The sequence below is a fragment of the Copadichromis virginalis genome, linkage group LG6, assembly GCF_057382275.1.
Source record: "Copadichromis virginalis isolate Kocher_CV1m ecotype Utaka linkage group LG6, C_Virginalis_male_GT1.1, whole genome shotgun sequence".
Taxonomy (NCBI): domain Eukaryota; kingdom Metazoa; phylum Chordata; class Actinopteri; order Cichliformes; family Cichlidae; genus Copadichromis; species Copadichromis virginalis.
Window position 1 is genome coordinate 35,711,563 of NC_140623.1, and position 20,005 is coordinate 35,731,567.

General features: G+C 40.5%; 1 protein-coding gene across 1 annotated transcript in view; it reads left to right on the forward strand.

Moving 5' to 3' along the window:
- The first annotated feature begins 5,355 nt into the window (after positions 1 to 5,355).
- Positions 5,356 to 20,005, forward strand: part of xylt1 (xylosyltransferase I) — a 77,843-nt gene continuing 63,193 nt past the window's right edge. Inside the window, exon 1 of the mRNA XM_085460188.1 lies at positions 5,356 to 5,803. Coding sequence (XP_085316314.1) covers positions 5,525 to 5,803 — 279 coding nt within the window. The 5' untranslated portion in view covers positions 5,356 to 5,524. The remainder of the gene's footprint in view (positions 5,804 to 20,005) is intronic.

A 20,005-nucleotide genomic window follows, 5' to 3' on the forward strand; every position in this document is an offset into this window, starting at 1 on the left:
ATGTAAAAGGTGTTGCTTTTAGACCAAAAAACAAGACAAAGTTAGTGACTTGCTAATAAACACTGTCAAGTATTTGACCCCACCATGGCTAAAATAAGCTGAAATTAGAGGGATGCCTCCCATGGTGTAGTTGTTAGGGCATTTAAGGTTGTTGGTTCAATTCCAGCCAGAGACAAAAATCTGCCCTTAGGAATATTTTGGAAGAGGATCTAGTAGAAGTCTGCCAATTCAAACATGCAGAGCTACCTTCTGTGGTCAGCCCTTGTGGCAAGTACCTGAAAGTAGGCCCCAAATATGCTAGATTTTCTTTTTATTAGAGTTGGAAAAAAAGTATAGAAATAAGTCTGTGTAAATGTTTGCTAATGTTAGATATAACTTTTAGGCTTAACGGTGTTCTCTAGTTTTTTTCACTCTCCCTTAATGCTCAAAATTAGTGAGTTAAGGCAAGAACAGGTAGGAATATGAAGGCTAATCATGATCATAATTATGTAAGATAGCCAGGCACCTTTATCATAAAACATCTGACTGGGAAATGTGAATTTTTCAGAACTCTTCTCTTAAAGAGATGTATATCACAGCCACAGGGAAACTCAAGGCTAAACATCTAGTGGGAAATTGAAGGGATTGTCCTCTTCTTCTCTCTATAGTAAACTAACCAACAGAGAGAGCCTTGTTTTCTGAGTCACCACTGGTGGATGGACTGCAGCTTCATCTCATGGTCAGTTTGCAATACTGGGGCCAGTATACAGTCACCCACGTAAATTACAGTCTTCAGTGGACTTAATGAAATAATCTGAGAGTACATTCTGCATATAATTTAAAAATGTTACATAATATCTTTACATATATAACATGTTAAAACTATTCTCATCCCCTATATGATTTAGGGCACAGCAAGGAATTTATTGTAATGCAGGCAGGAAGTGCACATAAATGTTCTAATATAAAATAAATATGCAAAACAAAGAAATATGCATATATTATATATAGAGACCATATGTCTAATAACTTCTAAAGGAGAATGATCATTTTTAATGAAAGGTCTGTTCGTGTAAACAAAGGAAATTCAATGGCTGTGTGTCAATTAAACTAGGACGTATCAGAATTTGCATTTCCTGGGTTTGACCCAAAAGAACCAACAGAAAATGTAAAATCTAAAACAGTTTGGATGTTTTATAGTGAGTGGCCGCCCATAGGTGTGCTGTAATCCATGTTGGATGGTGTAATGAAGCCCTGATACATTCATCTCCCTGTGATTGGCTGATTGACTGAGCACATTTACTGAGTGTGGTAGCACTTCCTACGGAGCCCACTGAGCCCAGTGGGTAGGCCACTGCTGAAATTCAACACTCAATGAACTTGATTTCAAGATTAGTTTGGATTCAGCTTTAAGTTTTTGCACCCTGTTACACAGTACTCAGCCCTACTTTTGTTATTTTTTTATTTTATTGACTCATAGGTGAAGGTTTGTGACTGCTTTTAGTGATATATTGCATTTATTCTATAACAGGACCAGGTCTTAACCGTGGTAGCGTGAATGTAATCCTACTGTAGAAACGGAGCATAACCAAACTGCAGGTGTAGGTGTAGGTGAAGTATGGGGCTGTGTATCTAAGCTTTCTATCTCTGTTACTCAGAGATAGAAGAGCCAGTAGAGCTCAGGAAGCGTATTTAACACCCATCTCTGAATCACTCCGAAGAGTTCAACTGAAAGTTTGATTGGTATAAAAATATTCGCTCCTCAGAGTGGGACATGAGAGTTATTTGTGAAGCTTCCTACACAAACTCTCAGCGAGCGAATCTCCTTTTAAGTGTGAATGACATCATCAGTGCCAGATTCTTTTTCTTTTTTCTTAGTCTGAATGTAAATGGTAATTAGTAACAGTAGGTGCAGAGTTTGGTGCGGGCTTCTGGTTACTCGTCAGCATTACAGAGCTTTGGATTTTTTCATGGATTCATTTCTAAGGTGTACGTACGCCTTAAGAAATGGTTTTATGTAAGTGATTAAGTGACCTATCCAAGATGAGTCACCAGTCTGAGGAGAACTTTTTGAAATTAGGCTATGAAATTACTGAATAAGTGTGTCACTGGAGTGAAATAAACACAAACACAGTTGCTAGAGAATCAGTGACACTGTGGCGTTGTCACTGGAACTCAAATGGCAAGATTTCCTTTCTTCATATTAACCCATCATAATACCTTACCTAACTAGCTGTATCACATGTTAATTCAATTCAATTCAGTTTTATTTAACCAGCGCCAAATCACAACAACAGTAGCCTCAAGGCGCTTTATATTGTAAGGTAGGCCCTACAATGATACATACAGAGAAAAACACAATAATCATATGACCCCCTATGAGCAAGCACTTTGGCGACAGTGGGAAGGAAAAACTTCCTTTTAACAGGAAGAAACCTCCGGCAGAACCAGGCTCAGGGAGGGGCGGGGCCATCTGCTGCAACCGGTTGGGGAGAGAGATGGAAAACAGGATAAAAGACATGCTGTGGAAGAGAGCCAGAGGGGTAAAGCTAAACTATAAAGCCATTAAAGATATGTCCTTCTTTATGAAAATGCTAATCATTTGAGCATTTCAATGTCACTTCTAGTTGTTTTGAAATGTATTTAAATTCTCCAAATTTTGAAGCCATTCTGGAACAATAACAGAAACTTTTTGTGTAGTTATGTAGCAGCATTGTCTAAAAATTGACTTATAATTTAATGGTTATGTGGACATTAAAAAAAAAAACAATATGTAAAAAAATAATAATCAGTCAAATCTGATCCGATAACAAAAAAACAAAAAAAAAGTTTAAAATGTTTGCTAATTTTGCTGTTTTAAAAGCTTTGAGTGCTTTCACTTTCAGTTTGGTTGTCTCTAGTGGTTTGTTTTTTTCTCATGAGTGAGATGTTAAACGCAATAAGCTGCATGTAAATTTAAGATAATAATAATAATAACAAACTGGTGCCATTTGCATGAATATTCGCCACCTGCTGATTGTTAGGACAGCTCCACTCTCCAAACACAGGCATTTTTCACATAAGTCATTTTGGCATGTCACAGCAGGGAAAGCACAGCTGTAAAAGAATAAAATTATTGATGACTGAATTCTATTCAGCTTCCTCAGTTCCAGGCTCCTGGTATTCTTCATGCTGGGTCACTGTTGTGACTTACTGGAACACTTGAGCCATTTTTAATGTTTTTAGCAACACCTACGCTTTTTCTACAATGGCAAGTCAAAATGCCTGCTGTGTATAAAAAGGCCTGCTGGAGGAGATATTATTACTTTCTTTCTGTCATTTATAAAAAACCTGGGAACCATGGAGCGTTTTAGAAGAGAGAAAGAAAGTGTAAGACAGAGAGAGTGGCCAAAGAGAGGTTTCCTCAGAAATACTGTACAAGTCAAAATAAAATAAACTACCAACGAACTGAAGGATGGGAAAATAGTTTCATCTTGAATCTATCAAAGGGTTTAGAAAAGCCTTGGTAAGATGGTGAATCCTGCTCTCAGTCTATTCTGAAATCGTAATTATGTTGCTGGTATGAAGGAAGAACGTTAGAGAGAGCGAGAGACTCATTAAATCCATGGCAGAAGGTGTGCTACAGTAACCAGCAGAGATGGGCAGTAACGCGTTACTTGTAACGCGTTATTGTAATCTGATTACTTTTTTCAAGTAACGAGTAAAGTAAGGGATTACTATTGCAAAATCAGTAATTAGATTACCGTTACTTTCCCGTAGGAACGCTGCGTTACTGCGTTACTAAAACCGTGATTTTTTTTGCGAGAATGTCTCATGACAGTGACGTAAGCAAGTGCGACGTTGGTGACAGCAGCTGTGTGCAGATCAACAATGGATAATATATCGAGTGCGGGAGAGAGTATGAGCGTGCAGCGTTTAAAGTGTGGAAGTACTGACCTTACTTTGAGTTTGATTCCATAAAAAGTGACAAAAACATTAGCGTCCATCGTGCGTGGGAAGAAAACTTCTTTTTACAGCGAAAAAAACCCCTAAACTTCCGAGCAAGCACCGAGTAGCTACGACGTGATGGGAAACTCACAGAGACACTCGCGCGGATTCTTCAACTGACCGCAGCACACCTGCACCAGGGTAACCCTCCGCCTACCCTGCTCCTGCTTTACAGGTGAAAATAGAGCAAAAGGACCGCTGAGTCTTTGACTTTATTTATTTTCTGCTGTGTTTTACTTGCATCTGTTTGAAAGAGTGAGTGAAAACACAAAAAATATTTTATTTTATGTGCTGGAATGTGTAGAAAATAGGTTTAAATGTTAAACTAATTTATTCAAGTCAGAGAATGTTGCATATAATTAAATGTTTTGCTTGATGCATAAAGTTAAAAGATTAAAACTGATAAAACAAGTTAAAAAAAGAGACTTTTCCATTTGATTACATTTTGTATGATGGATTATGTAGAAAAAGTAGAATTGGGCTGAAAGATCTATCACTTTATCACCTCTTCAGGTTGTAAATCGTGTTTTTAAAAAGTAACTAAGTAACTAAGTAACTAAGTAATTAATTACTTTTGAAAATAAGTAATCAGTAAAGTAACGGGATTACTTTTTTGGGGGAGTAATCAGTAATTAGTTACTGATTACTTTTTTCAAGTAACTTGACCAACACTGGTAACCAGTCAATGAGCACTTCTCTTCCACACAGTAACAATAAAAAAACAAAAAGTGGCTGTGTGGACATAATCACACAGCCAGTACTAAAAGCATAAATCTGTGCTAGACTTTATGAATTTCTAATATCGTCATAAAGTCCAAACTGTACATTTTCTTCTCGGGGCAGCCACCATCTCCAGCACTCTTCCAGATCTTACTGGGTGAAAGATTAGTGTGAACAGCAGGTGGGTCTATTGGTTAAAAGGACAGTTGACCAGATGACCAGCCCCCATAATGAAAATTATATTTCATTTTGGACTGGGGGCAAATCACCAGCTTCATTATTCAGCTGTAGCACATGGGGGAGGACAAATGTAATTTTCCTATTGGATCCCAGCTGGGCTGCAGCAAATGTAGTGCAAAGGAGATAATCTTTCTAAAACCCAGAAAGGCCCTGGGGTGCATTAGATAAAAGCTGCCAGTGTCTGACAAGAACCCATTTAAGCCTTACTAATACGGCTGTTTTCTGCCCTCTAATGATAGTGACATCGGCCATTTCAAACATTTGCAGGTAGCTATTTAGTCATTACCTGAATTCCTTTAAAAGATGAAAAATGAGACTTCAGTTCCTCTCACGGACAGTGAACAGCAGAGACAGCCGTACAGATGCCGGGAGCATCCTCTGCTGCTGGAAAGCTCACCGAGTTTCACCACACGGTGGCCCTGTGTCTCCTTCTCGACGCTTCTCCTCGCCTCAGCCGCCGTAAAACCGAGACTCCCTCCCTCCTTCTCCACCACGACCTCCTCCTCCTCCTCGTCCTCCCTCTACTTCCACTCTTTCCTCCCGTCGCGCTGCGCAGAGCCACAGACGGTCCTCCAGCTCCGTGCAGCCCGGTGCGAAGATGGTCGGCGGCTTGTGTGCTCGCAGGCTGGCCCGACGGTCGCGGTCCGCGCTCATAGCTGCCCTCACGGTGCTGCTGGTGCAGACGCTGATTGTGTGGAACTTCAGCACCCTCGACTCCGGGGAAGAAAGAGAAAACGGAGGGTCAAACGTGCGGGAGAAGAGGGACCGGGTCGCGGGCAACAAAGCCGCTGGCAGCCACTATTTCCAGCACGGGGACAAGCAGCGGCAGCATCTCCCTCCGCCTGGGAGAGGGGGGTCTCGCCACACACAGCAGCCGGTAAGACAGAGGCGCTGCCGATGTATTCATATCGTATCCCCCGCGAAAAAAAGACTGTCTCGCCGGGGATGAATGGGGTTGGCAGGCAGGTCAAACATCTCCACGCACACGGCAGGGCCCAAATGAGTGTTTGAATTGTTGTCAGTAGAGCAAAGGCTGTCTCGCAAGGAAATGATAGGATGTCAGATGCAAAGCGAGCCCTTTTTTTTTACTCTACCAGTGCTGGGAGACTGGCATCCTGGATGCTCGCTTTGGTCTGGAGCCACACTGCACCGTTTGAACGTCCGTTTAAATGAACGCACTCGTGTCCAGACTTGAGTTTGAAATGCCAAAGCTGAGTATGAAATCTGGAGTCAGCCCGCACACACGCTGCTCTCTCCAGTGTGGAATAATAGCACAGAGGGGTAAATCCTTCTCTAAATAAGGCTGTTTTAATAGCAGAGTCAGTGGCTGAGGTTGTAGCCTATACCTGTCATGCTCTGTTTGGTATTTCAAGTCAACTACAGTTGCTGCATGGCTCAGCAGCACTGTCTCAGGCAGCAGGCCAAATAGAAACATAACCTAATTTGCAAAGTAGTTTTGGAGTGTACAGAGAGCCTGTTTGTGAAAACAGGAACAGTTTTATTGGTTGTGGCAGCGTGAATCACGAAGCACAAGACAGACGTGGAGCCGAAACAAACTCCCAGACCAGCATAATGAACATCTTCAAAACAATATGAATAAATCAATAATACTAAATCAAGTTAAGTTATTGCCTGTGGGAGTGTACCCATTTACAGTCATTTAGAGAATCTAATTTCACGTTTGACTCTTTGAAAATCTTTAAAAAAACTGGCTTCTACAAATCCAAATATTTATTTGCAGGTTCCACAAAATGACATTTTTTGCCAGAGGCTAACATACTGAACGGTTCCACAGTTCTTCCACACATCGTTTGATTAATTTTCACAACCTGATGTATCAGATTACATTCTCGAAAACCGAGCTTCTGACTGGGGTTCTTGTCAAGCAGCTAGGTTGCCCTGAAAAAGTTGGACACCGTTGTTCCTGGCATGTGTGCAGTAGTTTCCCTTCATAAAGCTGCCAGTCATTCATGTGTAGCCCACTCCTCATCCACCATGCAACCAGTAGATAACAGGCTTTGATGTAGTTTGATACACTGTGCGACAGCCAGTCTCTCAGAGCCGTGCACTGTATCATCTGTCTCCTCCGCAGATTTTCTAGTGATTCACTCGCTTCATGTGGTGGGACACTGAGTTCCACCTGCCGGCATCTCCGCAATGCAAAGTCACGCCGAAGCAAGGTTATATTTGAATCAGTATTCTATTTTTTGACAGAGAATCCTCTAATGAAATATCCCTGCATAACTCCTGTGTAGACAGTGGTCCTTCTTAGTGAGTTTATCTTCTAACGCTTTATGGTTTTATATCTATTTTAATGTGTTGTACATGTATGACATAAGAGTAACAGTTGGGTGTCAAGACCTTTTTTTTCCTCGCTGCTTTAAAAACAATCTGCCAGATGTATATGACTGTTAAAGCACATACAGTCAGCCTGTATCCAGTCAGTACAGCCTATGAGCGCACTTGCTCCATGCCTGTCGGATTTCTGCTTGCTCTCTCCACTTTGGTGGCCCCCCCGGATTCATAAATTCAACTGGTGCTCTCGGCCACATACACTGGTTAATCGCTGCATTTTTTTTTTCGCCTTGTGGCTGGTTGTCCAGCCTAAGGCTGATGCATAAGCACCTGCTAACTGATGCTATATGAGTCACCACATCAGAGAGAGGGGATAGCAGCATTTTGATCCAGAATAGAATGAGCCACAAGCTACAGTATGACAATAGAAGAATTTCTATGTGATAACTTGTGTTGGATGGAAACATTGGATGTGTCATCCCAGCAGGCAGGAGCTACAGTTGTCATTAGTGGTTGTTTCCTGTCGTGTCTCTTCAGGGAAATTCTGCTCGAGAGTGTAGACATTTTCTTTTCTAGTCCAACAGACACCACGGCTTTCCTTCACAAATAACTGGATTTAATCACGAGTGATATTATGTCAGCTCTGAATTTGTCTTTTCACGCACGCTGTGGCTACCTGTTAAAGATTCATGACCAAAAAGTTCTGCACGTATTAATTAGTCTGTCTTGTTTTGCCTGACATCGGTTTATTACAAGAATTGGTATCATGATTATTATTAATAGGTGCTTATTAAGGCGGTGCTGGTGATAGATGTGAAAAACTGTTAATGTGCCAGAATTAAACCAATCTACCTTCAGCAGCAGACTGAGGAAAGCTCTGAAAAGAGTCTGGCTTCACATCTGGTCGTCAGCGGTTTCTTTCCATCTGCTGCACTAGTCATATACTATCATCATCCCCATGTGCCCAGCGGGTGTCCACCTCACACGTGTTGTAAAGAGTTTTCCCATTAGTCATGGTAAGACACGTAACATTACCACTGATGTACACTTTTTCCATTGTGCTGAGTTTTCCTAATGGTTTCCAATAGCAAATATGGCATTACAAACCATCTGGAGATGTCTTTTTACTGTTTTTTCAACATGTTTCCACAGTGTGGTGATGATATATGATGTGCTTAACCTCAAATTATTATAAATTTTATTGTAATATAAAGATATTCAATACAGAGACACATTTGGCTTTGGTGTATATCCAATTTCTTCAAAGAAGCAAAAAACAGCAGATATGTTAATCAAATTGTTTGTGATTGACAAGGCCTTGTTAGTTCTGAGTCGGAGCAAAACACAAGTTTTGCTCTCAAATTAGGGAAAAATTTTTGGGAGGAAGCTTCCGATTGCTGTCCTGTGAGCTGTATCTCTAGGTGTTCACATCCTTGGCCACACTTTGCTTGAATATCAATATTTTATTGTCATTAAAATGGATTTAAAGAGTGTCAGAATTAACATCAAGTTTAAAATGGAAACATTTTTTCTCTAGTCATGCTGGGACCAACGTTCATCTTGCCATCATGCACACCGCCTCACATGTACACCTTAGATTTGTCATATTTAGGAGCTTTGTTAAAATCCATTGTTGCTACCATCTATCCTCCAACTACCACCACCATAACCAACACTGTGTCCGTGATCACACTGCTGACTCACACTGACACACATACACACCAGCACGCTCAACAAACACCCAAAATGTTGTGTGCGTGCAGGGAAACAGTTCCCCACAAACACCCACATGCACTTAGAAATTTATAGCTACACACAGAGTGTGCGTCATTTTTTTGTTTTCAAATTTCCCTTTTTGAATGTACATATACATGTAGTGCTGTAGTTTAAAGAGCAGACAGGATAAACGATTGCATTTGTGCTAATGTTGTCTATATTTATGAGCAAATGTTCTTTTTTTTTTTCCAAGAAATGTCCACTGCTTGTGCTTCTTGTGCCCCCTTTTGCTAGCAAACACTGGAAAATAATGATAAAAAGCTTTTTAAAAAGTGTAACATGAAAGAGCAGCTCAGATTTACACCACGGTGAAACAAATAATAGATTAAGATACAGCCGCTCACCTAACTGACAGTAATGTTGGCTTAAATCCCCCCAAGTGAAGCAGTAAAGAACTGGCAAGTCTGCAGAGATAGTTAAAGATTAGACTGTGTGCTGTGTTTACATTCATCCATCCATCCATTCGCTTCCGCTTATCCTTTTCAGGGTCGCGGGGGGCGCTGTAGCCTATCCCAGCTGTCATAGGGCGAGAGGCAGGGTACACCTTTTACATTCATTCACATGTTAATTGTCATTCATGCAAATTTGATTTTTGACTGTGACACTTCAGGCATGCACTGTAAATCACTGTGAAGTAATACAAAAGTGTGATTGTATTATGAGTTTAGGGTCAAAATATTCATTTGTCCTTCCCTGAAAGTCTTTTGTTCACTTTGTGATAAAAGCTGCTTGTTCACCTTCTTCCATTTTTAAATTCAGTGCTTTCTCACGTTGCCTTCCTGGCGGTATCACTTCTTCATGCACCAGTCACTGTCAGTGCTGGGTTTTGTATCCTGTCAAAGCCATTTTCACAGTGGTAATTGTCAGTTAAATTGGCACTCCCCTAAAGTAAATCGTTGTAGAGTGCGAGCTATTCTGTTTTAAACAGACCTTTGAACGTACATAATTACAGTCCATGAAGATGCACTGTGTGATTTAAAAATTCAAACGTCTCAATCATTACATCAATAAAGTGTTATTTTGTTAATCCTGTAATGAGGCAAAAGTAAAGCACAGCCTGCCCGTCAGTGCATCCAACTGTGGTTGTGCTTTTACACACAGGGAGTTTCTTTTTTTAAGTGCCTTTAGTCACAGAGAGAGGTGGGAACATATTCAGATCTAAGGGAGGAAGTGTGCACCTCAGACTTGAAAGAGACACATCGAAAACCCAAGACACTTTGATGTTGAAGTGTAATTTGTATACGTGACACCGGTGCTTCTTCCAGCAACGGAAAAAACATTTTATCATTATCATAATGCAATACTCTTAAAACCCTGTCATGTTATTTCACTAAGCTGAGCCTACTAAAAGGCAAAAATGTCAGTGTCAGTGTGGCATCCTAAAACTTTAATTATGTGCTCTGTAGCATGGAGACTGAAAGTTTCATAGAATCCACAGCACAGATATTTCCCTGTTTAACACTCTTCCTAGCACACATTATGCATGTATTGGAAGCTTTTTCAGTGTAATCAGTTTGCAGCATTCGCTCCCTTGTCTTCCTCTTCTCCACTGACATTGTGCAAAGGAGGAACAGCCATTTAACTATTCAACAGGTGTCACAGCATGAGAAACATACTTATCAGGAGCAGAACACAGAGAAGAATGACTCACACAGTCCTGTCAGTCATCTTGACTCTTGCTTAGGAGATGAGCATCAAGCGTGTTCCATTAATTAATTATTTAACAGTTCAAAGGGCTAACAGCATCATGAAATTAACTCACTGTCCGGTAGGTTTCTACTATAGTTTACAAAAAAAAAACCGGAATCAGCAGCAATAATTTTGATAATTGTTTAATAGATCAACAAATTTATGCAAGTGCATTTCTTTTATTTATTTTCATTTTCTCAAATTTAAGCGTAAGAATGATGTTTCTTTTGTTCTGTTGGTTGGAGATGATGGTCGATCTCCATGCAAGATGACGACGCTGACATTTTAGTCAATCAAAAATTAATGAAAAATCGAACTGATGAGGTTAACGTCCGTAATGACAAGGCAGATGCTTATCAGACAAGCTTCGCAGCTTTTTCCTTAATGACTGTTTTTCTGGACAAGAGGAATGAGAATCTAAATGTTATTCTCCCGTTTACCGAAAAACTGTCAAACGTGTCACTCCAAAATCGGGCTGAATTTTGGGGAGTCCATGAGGGTTAACACCAACTGCGGTAAACCCCTAAGAACTATATACCTGTCATTGATATTTTTTTTCATATTGCATTTGCATCTGCAACTTATTAGTTAGTTAGCTAATGGGTGGCATAGTAATAACTACAACCACAGCAATGACATGAAGTCAGTGACAAAGGGGACCTGGCTTTTGCCCTAGAAAGTCCAAAACTATGGACAACCTGCCTCTTATTTATTTATTTAATTCACTTTTTATTTTTTTATTATTTCTGTATATATTATTTCTGTGAACCTTATAATCAAGTCTTTTTTTTTAATAACAATTCAAGCCCATGCATTTTCTCAGCTGCATGAAAGCTAAATATAAACTGGATTTACTGTCAGTCCATTTCTACATGTGCTACCCAGCTATCTGTTGTTTACACAATTGCTTCCCAAGTGTTTTTATAGTACCTCAGCTAACTTTTACATTTTTTTAAAAGAAATATGGGAGTTGTTGATGTTGCATCAGGTCAAGCGCACTTAAATCCATATGTATTACAGTACACTCCATCAGGTTGTTCTTTTGCTGATAGTTCCTTTTTCCTGCAGTGCACACACAAAAAGTGTGAACTTCCTCCAAAAGCTATTTGAACTACAAAAGCTTTCTCCAGTCCTAAAGTGCTTTGTGAGTCTTTGTGTCCTGTGTAGATGCCGTTGTGTTGGTTATGTTTGTTCACTCGTTTATGCAGGTTTTCCCATAAATTTGAAAGGGATAAAGTTGAAAGAAAATCAGCTTCGGTGTCTCTCAGTGCACTCTCAGAGTAATGTGCCAACACATTAGACTCTGTATATGGATGTGTTTCTGTGTGTGATGTGCTCTGCTTGATGCCTTTGTTTGCCTCATCTGTAAAACTGCACAATCAAAGCTCATAACTACTGTTCATGGTGCTTCCGCCACGTCAACTCAAACAAAGCTCACTATTATCACTCATTACAGCTCTGCGTCAACCCGACATTTGCATACACAGAAATCACTACACACCACAACTTCAGACCAGCCAACTCTCCTGCCTCAGTGTGACATACCCCACCCCACCTCTCCGTCACCCACCCTGCCCTTCATCCTCCCATCATCCGTTGCCTGTCGTTACAGATGGTTTCATTCCCCAACACATTAATAACGCATCATCCAGATGAATAAAGCTATAAAATACGTAGCGTTGCCAATAATCCCACAGGTAAGAGGCTTAGCAGACAGCCTTAAGGGAGGGAGAGACAGAGAGACGAACTTTGGGGGGGGGGTGAAATTAGATTTATCTAAAATCGGGTATCCATGTTAATATTTAGCACAGAGTTTAAAGGCTGAATATAAATGCACACATACACGCACAAACACTGGTTTGGACTAGAACCTCGCCATATGGAGGGATTATTATACCAGTTTTTTGTTTTTTTTTTAATCTTGCTGTTTTTGAGTTTCAGGGTTATCCCTTTAAAAAGAGCGTTTATTTTTTGTGTAAACAGTAAAGAGATGAATGCCACCCACTGAAAAACTCAGATTCCATATGTAAAAATGTTTTTTAACAAACAATGAACAATCAGTCTGACAAAGCTAGATGTTTGAAGCTCAGTTAAACAAAAGTAATACATATTACCATGCACAGTAATCAGAGATTAGCAAAACTCAAGCGCAGTCCTGTTGATTTTCATTTACTAACGCTTAATAAATTACAAATCTCGTGAGAGTCTTAGATGTAACTGAGAAATATTCTGCCAATTTTTTTACACGATCATGGTTGATTGGCAATTTGCTGATTAATAAAAACAGGTGTGAGCATCTCTGAAGCAGTGCTGTCTGAGAAAATAAACTCGATGATGACATACTGAGGTCATAAGCGCTATCTTAGTCTTTCTGATTTGATGTTAAAAAGCCTATTTTACATTCAGCTTGAAGAAAATTGGCCATTAAAAGACTAAACGCTGTGAGAAATTATCACCCACTATTTTTTTTTAAATATAAAAATCATCTCTGCCACCGGTGCACACAAACTGTTTGAGTTCAGTTTTTGATTGATTTAACAACTCATTTCTGCAGCTGGTTTCTGCTAAAACACAAACTCAAGTAATCTTTATCTTTTTTCTAAAGGAACATACAGTAAGTGATTTGCTTTCCTCCTGGTGTAGGCTGTCAAGTAGACATGATGAGAAACTGCAGGTCAGATTTTCTGTACTGGCACTCACGTCTCTTTTCTTGCTGATGTTTTGGCCTTGATGACACTGCACACTGCATATGTAGCATCTCTGTTGGATACCCTGCAGCATTCACCATGAATGAGCTTTTGCTGTGGCTCATTAAACAGTATGGAGATTGTTCCTCTTTTAACCCTAATGGTCACATCTTACTTAGGATGACAGTCTTGTCAATGAGGAAGCACATGACAGACTGTCCACTTCCCTTAAATCGTTGCAGCAACATGCAACACACTGGTCCACATGTAAAATGCAAATACATTAACATGTAATCATGCCCACACGTACTAATGACACTGACAATGAGCCAGCGCCTTGCTATTTCCTCCTCAACATGCCATACACTAATCTCCATGTACTGTGTTATTGTAGTAAGACAGAGGGAGGGAGGATGACAGAAAGAGAAAAGAGCACATGGCGGTGTGGTGAAGACACAGGGTAAAGACATGATGGCTGGGTAGAGATAGGGCTATCCGGTCTGTCAGGGAAAGCTTTTGTCCTTCCAGTCCCGTAGAGCAAGAGAAGAAGAACTGACAGCAGTGCTTTTATTCCTCTTCCTCCTCCTCTTTTTTTTCTTCTTCTCACAACTGGAGCTGAATGCCAACAGCCCAGAAGACTTGTCTGCGTGATTAAGAGAGAAAGTCAGAGGGGAAAGAAAAGAGAGATAGAGACATGCAGAGAAAGAAAGACAGATATGTAAGACAGAAGAAAGCTGGAAGAAGAAATGTTGGATGGAAAAAAGAAAAGATGAATGTCTCATCCCTTCTACAAATCCGATGTCGACTCAAATCCCAGCGTAATCCTCTGGGGAACCCGGTTTGGTTTGAAGGCTTGTTAGTGTAGCTTGAGTCCCACTGGCATAGACTTCTGTGGTTGGAGACCGTTTCTGGAAACTAACCTGAGCCCAAATAGTCTCCACTCCTTCAGGGTTCAGGTCTGTAATTTTTCTCTCTGTTGGTAAAATCTTAGATTTAGTGGAAATCTGGTGCCAAGACAGTGATCAGCAGGTTTTATCAACCGTAAATATATAATAAGAGCTCTGATTTGGGATTAGACTGAGGAAGATGTTTGAAAGAATAATCTCAGCTTGATGTTTCAACACAACTGACTTGGTGTGACTCCACTGGTTTACTTCTTCACTCTGACTGATAAGTTGTTCCATTAGGATATTTCTTTGTATTAACCATGGATAAAATTCTAGCATGCAAGCTCCATGCATGCAATGGGGCAGTCACCTACCTGGTTTACTTTAAATAATAAAAATGCAAGCAGGTGAATATTAAAGAACAACATCACATTATTTGCAAAATAATGCAAAAGTATGATTTAAATTCACCTATAAGTATCAGTATAATATGTATCCGTTCATGTATTCTTCCCCTTGTGGGGGAGTTGTGGGGGAGCTGGAGCCTATAACAACTGTTGTAGGGCCAAAAGTAGGGTACATTCTAGACAGATAGCTAATTTGTGGCAGCGACAGAGACAGATAAGACACAAATAGAAATGGCCTGTATTTATATAGCGCTTTTCTAGTCCCTAAGGACCCCAAAGCGCTTTACATATCCAGTCATCCACCCATTCACGCACACATTCACACACTGGTGATGGTAAGCTACATTGTAGCCACAGCCACCCTGGGGCGCACTGACAGAGGCGAGGCTGCCGGACACTGGCGCCACCAGGCCCTCTGACCACCACCAGTAGGCAACGGGTGAAGTGTCTTGCCCAAGGACACAACGACCGAGGCTGTCCAAGCTGGGGCTCGAACCGGCAACCTTCCGATTACAAGGCGAACTCCCAACTCTTGAGCCACGATCGCCCTTTAGAGACAGATAACCCTTCAAACCTTCATTCAATTTAGAATTACCAATTAATCTAACCCCCTGCATGTCTTTGGACTGTGGGAGAAAGCACAAGCACCCGCAAAGAATCCACGCAGAAATTGGGCGAACATGCAAACTCCACACAAAATGGATGGAAAGTACCGTCCCTACACACTGCTCCCCGGGCACCCAATGGCTGCCCACTGCTTCACTGAGTGAATGGGTTAAATGCAGAGAGGAATTTCCCCACGGGGATCAATAAAGTACACTTTCTTTTCTTTCTATGAGGCAATAGTGCACCACAACACTGTGCTTCCTACCCCAAATCAGTCTTTTTTATTTTTTTCTCTTGCTTTAAAATTTTCTTTGCTCTTGAATGCTTGACAAACAAAGACACAAACGACAGAATAAGAAACACAAAGCTAAGCAAGCCAGAGTAATTAGGACACAATTAGGGAATTAGAGAAATGAATGAGACAAAGACAGGAAGTATTATGATTAACAAAATAAAACAGGAAATGCCAAACACAGTAACAAACAGCACACTTTGAAGCAGGAAGACAGAAAACTGGAATGGCCAGAATGGTTAAAGACTAAGAAACCTGAAGGAGGAGAACTATAAAATCAACACGAGATCATAAACATAACAAAAACCGAACTAGGACTATTATTTGTGTGAGTTTTTTCTCTCCTCATGAGTGTCCCGGTTTAAGCTTGAGTTTGGTCTCCAACAGCTCCTAAGGTAAATACCATTTCCTGTTTAACTGCATTGACCAGCTAGTTATGGTTTGGCCCGTGGCAGGTTGCAGGTAGAGTCATACATTCAACAGAGCTGAAACCTGAAAACCTGCTGTGTTGGAAATCAAGTTGATTGTATCAAGCAGTCAAGAATAAAAATTGTTGAAAAATAGTCAAATATGGTGTGATGGGGGTAACTGAGTCACATTTAGTCACAAATTGGAGAACAGTCATTACAAAGCAGAGGGATTAAAAAACAGTTAAAGGCATTTGAAAAGGAGTTAAATCTAGATATGAAAGTCTGTAGTAATTAAGAACAAGAGCAAGTAACACTAAAACTTAAAATTAAAATCCACAAAGGAGTTGCTGGATAGTCAAATGTTTGGTTGAAGCCCTAGTTGTATTAATTCAACAATATTCTGAACATTATTTAGATTGCACAGAGTGGTTTAATTAATCTCTTACAAATAAATATTTAGAAAAGCAGCATTAAAGATACATTAAGGATATGTTAGATTAAAATTAATGTGCTCAGATTACACTAACATAAAGAGGTTATCTCCTGTGATAAAATCGTAAAGTGCGGCGATGTTTGAAAGAACAAATCATAATCGTGATCATGACATGTTATGCGGGAGAGTTTATTGCCAAGGTCATATTAAGTAATCCCTCACCATGAAGTCAATTGTAACAGTTCAGCTGAAGCTGCCCTTGCTGTCGGGTAGCCACTGTACAGGAAATTCTCAGGTACACTAGAGACAGCAGGGATGCACCAGTAGATGCAAACACCTACATAAAATGCCTACATGTGCATACACACTCCCACACACTCTTCAGTGTCCCTTCTGTGCTAAAGGCACGCAACAGCAGAATGCATAAAATCATTAAAATGGTCTCTGTCCTGAATCACAAAAAACACTCACACATGCAATCTGCCTCTCACAGACGTACACACCCCTACTGCATGGACACAAAGGTTTTCATCATTCTGCTTTCTCCCTTGGCTCATGCATAACATACACACACTTTGGGAGTAAATAAAATTATAAAGCACCACCTGAATAGCTGCTCTTCAGTATTCATATTAAAGCACCGGGAACAGCCGGAGAGCTGGTACCCATAACTGAACAGGTGTTTTCTCCATCAGCAGCGCATTTAGATCCTGTCTGTCCTTCCTGCCTGCTTCCACTCTGCCGAACACTTTAAGTGCAGAGCTCATGAGATTTCGACGCAGACGCTCCCATATTTTTCACCATTCTCCTTAAATACTCGCTCAGTCTCTTCATACCACTCTTTCACTCCCCGGTCGTCCTCTCCTGCCTCCTCTTCTTCTCCCTTCTCAAGTGGGGATGTCTTACCGCACTGCTGAGTCGTTCTCTGGTCCTCCAGACGCCGCAGGCCTCCCAAATCAGCTTCAATGAGGAGCCCTGCAGAGGCTTTCGCTGCCGGGGAGAAATTGCGGTGTAATTGAGCTGCGTGATAATAATACGTTCTTCTCTCTGATTTCCTACCAGCGGTGAATCATCAACACCATCATCATCATGCCATCACATCAGCAACGCTCCGTAGACGCTTCCACACTGCCACCGCCTGAGTTGACCTGCTCTTTCACTAGATTCTCTTTCTTGTCGATTGCTCTCGTTCCACTTATTTTATTCCCATTTCCTCTCGCTTTTACTTTCCCTCACTTTGTGCTCTCCACTACTCACCCTTCTCATCTGTCTCCAGCTATACTTCCAGTTTCTGTTCTACTTCATTGGATACAGGGCCTCAGAGGTATAGAGAAATTACACTGTACAAAAAAAAACATGTATATGTGTGAGCAGGAAACAGGGGGCAAAGGAAGAGAAGTTAATTAGGAAGTGTGATTGTGCAAGCGTAATATCAAACACATTTTGGATACATACTACATAAAGCATTCATGATTCTATTTCAGTAAACAGGGAAGCTTGGTCATTTTTTCACAATAGCACTTAACAATTAGCTCAAGTGTTGCATGTTTTTCACTCTCAAGACCCAAGCTCACGTGTATGAGTTATACTTCATGTATAACGGCCTCTGTGTTTCCTGCAATGGCCGTTACAGGGAGTTTGCTAAAGGTGAAAGACTGGGTATGCCTGCATATCAAAAGAAAGGGAGAGGAAAGGTTAATCCATACACATGCACTTTGTTGTAAAGGAGAAAAAGAGAAGTTAAATGGAGGTTGAGAATTTGCCAAGGCAGGTTTTAGACTTGCGTGTGTTTGTGTTTATATCTGTGTTTGAGCAGGAGTAGAGTTTACACATGGCTTTCAGTGTTTTAAGCATCCTCAGGAGAATTGGCTTTCCATAGAGGAGAACCATTAGGAAAATCATTGACTGCTTATTGGTGTCAGCACTCTGCTAGTGTTTGTGTGTATGAGCTCAAACAGAGAACAATGCTGCTCTTTTTTCCTCTCGCGTGCCCCTCCAAATAGCCAGCCTGAGATTTTCTTCTTTTTTTTCTTTGTCCTCAAGTTTCTTTGCTTAATTGCCGTGGCAACTAGGCCTACAAGAACAATTTTAGACAATTCTCAGTTTAATTGGTGTATAGATGATACCTCTTTTTTTTAGAGGTCTGGGCAGAGCTTCTGTGGGGCTTAAAAGGAAGTACACCAATCCTGGCGTATACATTGGATGGATGATTTTCAGCGTGTGACCAAGTTGGTGTGTTTATTCATATTAGGCTCGTGCACATTTGCTCCAGAGGTATATAGACTGTGCAGATATAATTTTCTTAACTGCTGAGAAAGAAATTTGGTCAAGGCAATTATATTTCAGCCAGGGCATGTCTGCTTGCTTAGCACTCAAGTCTATTTGCCTAAAAGACACAAATGACTGCAATTTAACAGCAATAGAGGGGGAGTGTAATGAGTTGGTAGCTATTTGCCTGATGTGAGTGTGTTGCTGTAAGGTACAAAGAACAATCAAAGGCATAGAACTATATTTTCCCTGGCATTATGTCCAGTGGCAGTGAGGGAGATTAATAAGCAGGATTATTAGCTTCTCTAAATTATTGTGCGTTTTTTGCTAGACCTTCTGTGAGTATTACATTGCTTTAACTGAAATTATTCCTGCACAATCCTGTTTAACCAAAAATGTCAAAATTGTCATATGTGCTAAATAGATAATAGCATGTTTATGAGTGAAGGATTTTGTTACCTCTGAATAAAGCCTGGCTTTCTGTTTCTCCCAGTATACAGTCTGCTTAATCTTTTCTTTTTATAACTCAAGAGCAAGAAAATTCACAAGCAGATCTTCCAAAAATGTCAAATATTCCTTGTAAATTGCCATCCTGGTTTTGATCATCCTTGTTTGTGTTTTGTTGGTGTTTATGGTAGTCCATGTCCACAAATGCATTATGTCATTTTCTGGGATTTGGTGCAAGGATGTTGCAAGAATGGCTCTTTGTCAGATCTTTGATGTCTAAGTCCACTTTTTTCCCCCTGCTGCCTTGACACAGGCAATTTTAAGACGAGAGCAACAAGTGAGACTTTATCTGCTACTACTTCACATGATCCCCTCTAGCATGTTCCTTATCAGCAGATGGAGGCTGCTCATTTTGGTCATGGAGATTTTAATGCTCAAATTTTCCATTATACCAAGCGCCATCTGCTAATAAGGATTGCTTAATATTGTCAAAAAGCAGCAGAATATGTAGGTAAGAGGACCTTGAAATTAAGCTGTAGTTTGAACAGGACCTCCAGGGCTGAAAAATGAATGGAAGTGCTACAGAAACTACAGTTTCTGGAGTGGCCACTTTTCGCTGGCTCAAAAAAAGTAAGGTAATCCTCTTAGATGTCCACCAATACAACATTAAAAAGTATGCTTACAACCAAGGCAGTTGTAGTTTTGCTCTCTATAGCTAATATATATATATAGCCCTTAATACCAACTGTGAAAGGAAGTACTTTTACATCTCACGCAATAAAAGTTGCAGTATTAGGTGTGTGGCCGTGACTTACAGGTAGATGCAGTGCACTGCAGTGGTTTCTGTCTTTTAGGTGCAGTTTATCCCACCTGGTGACAATG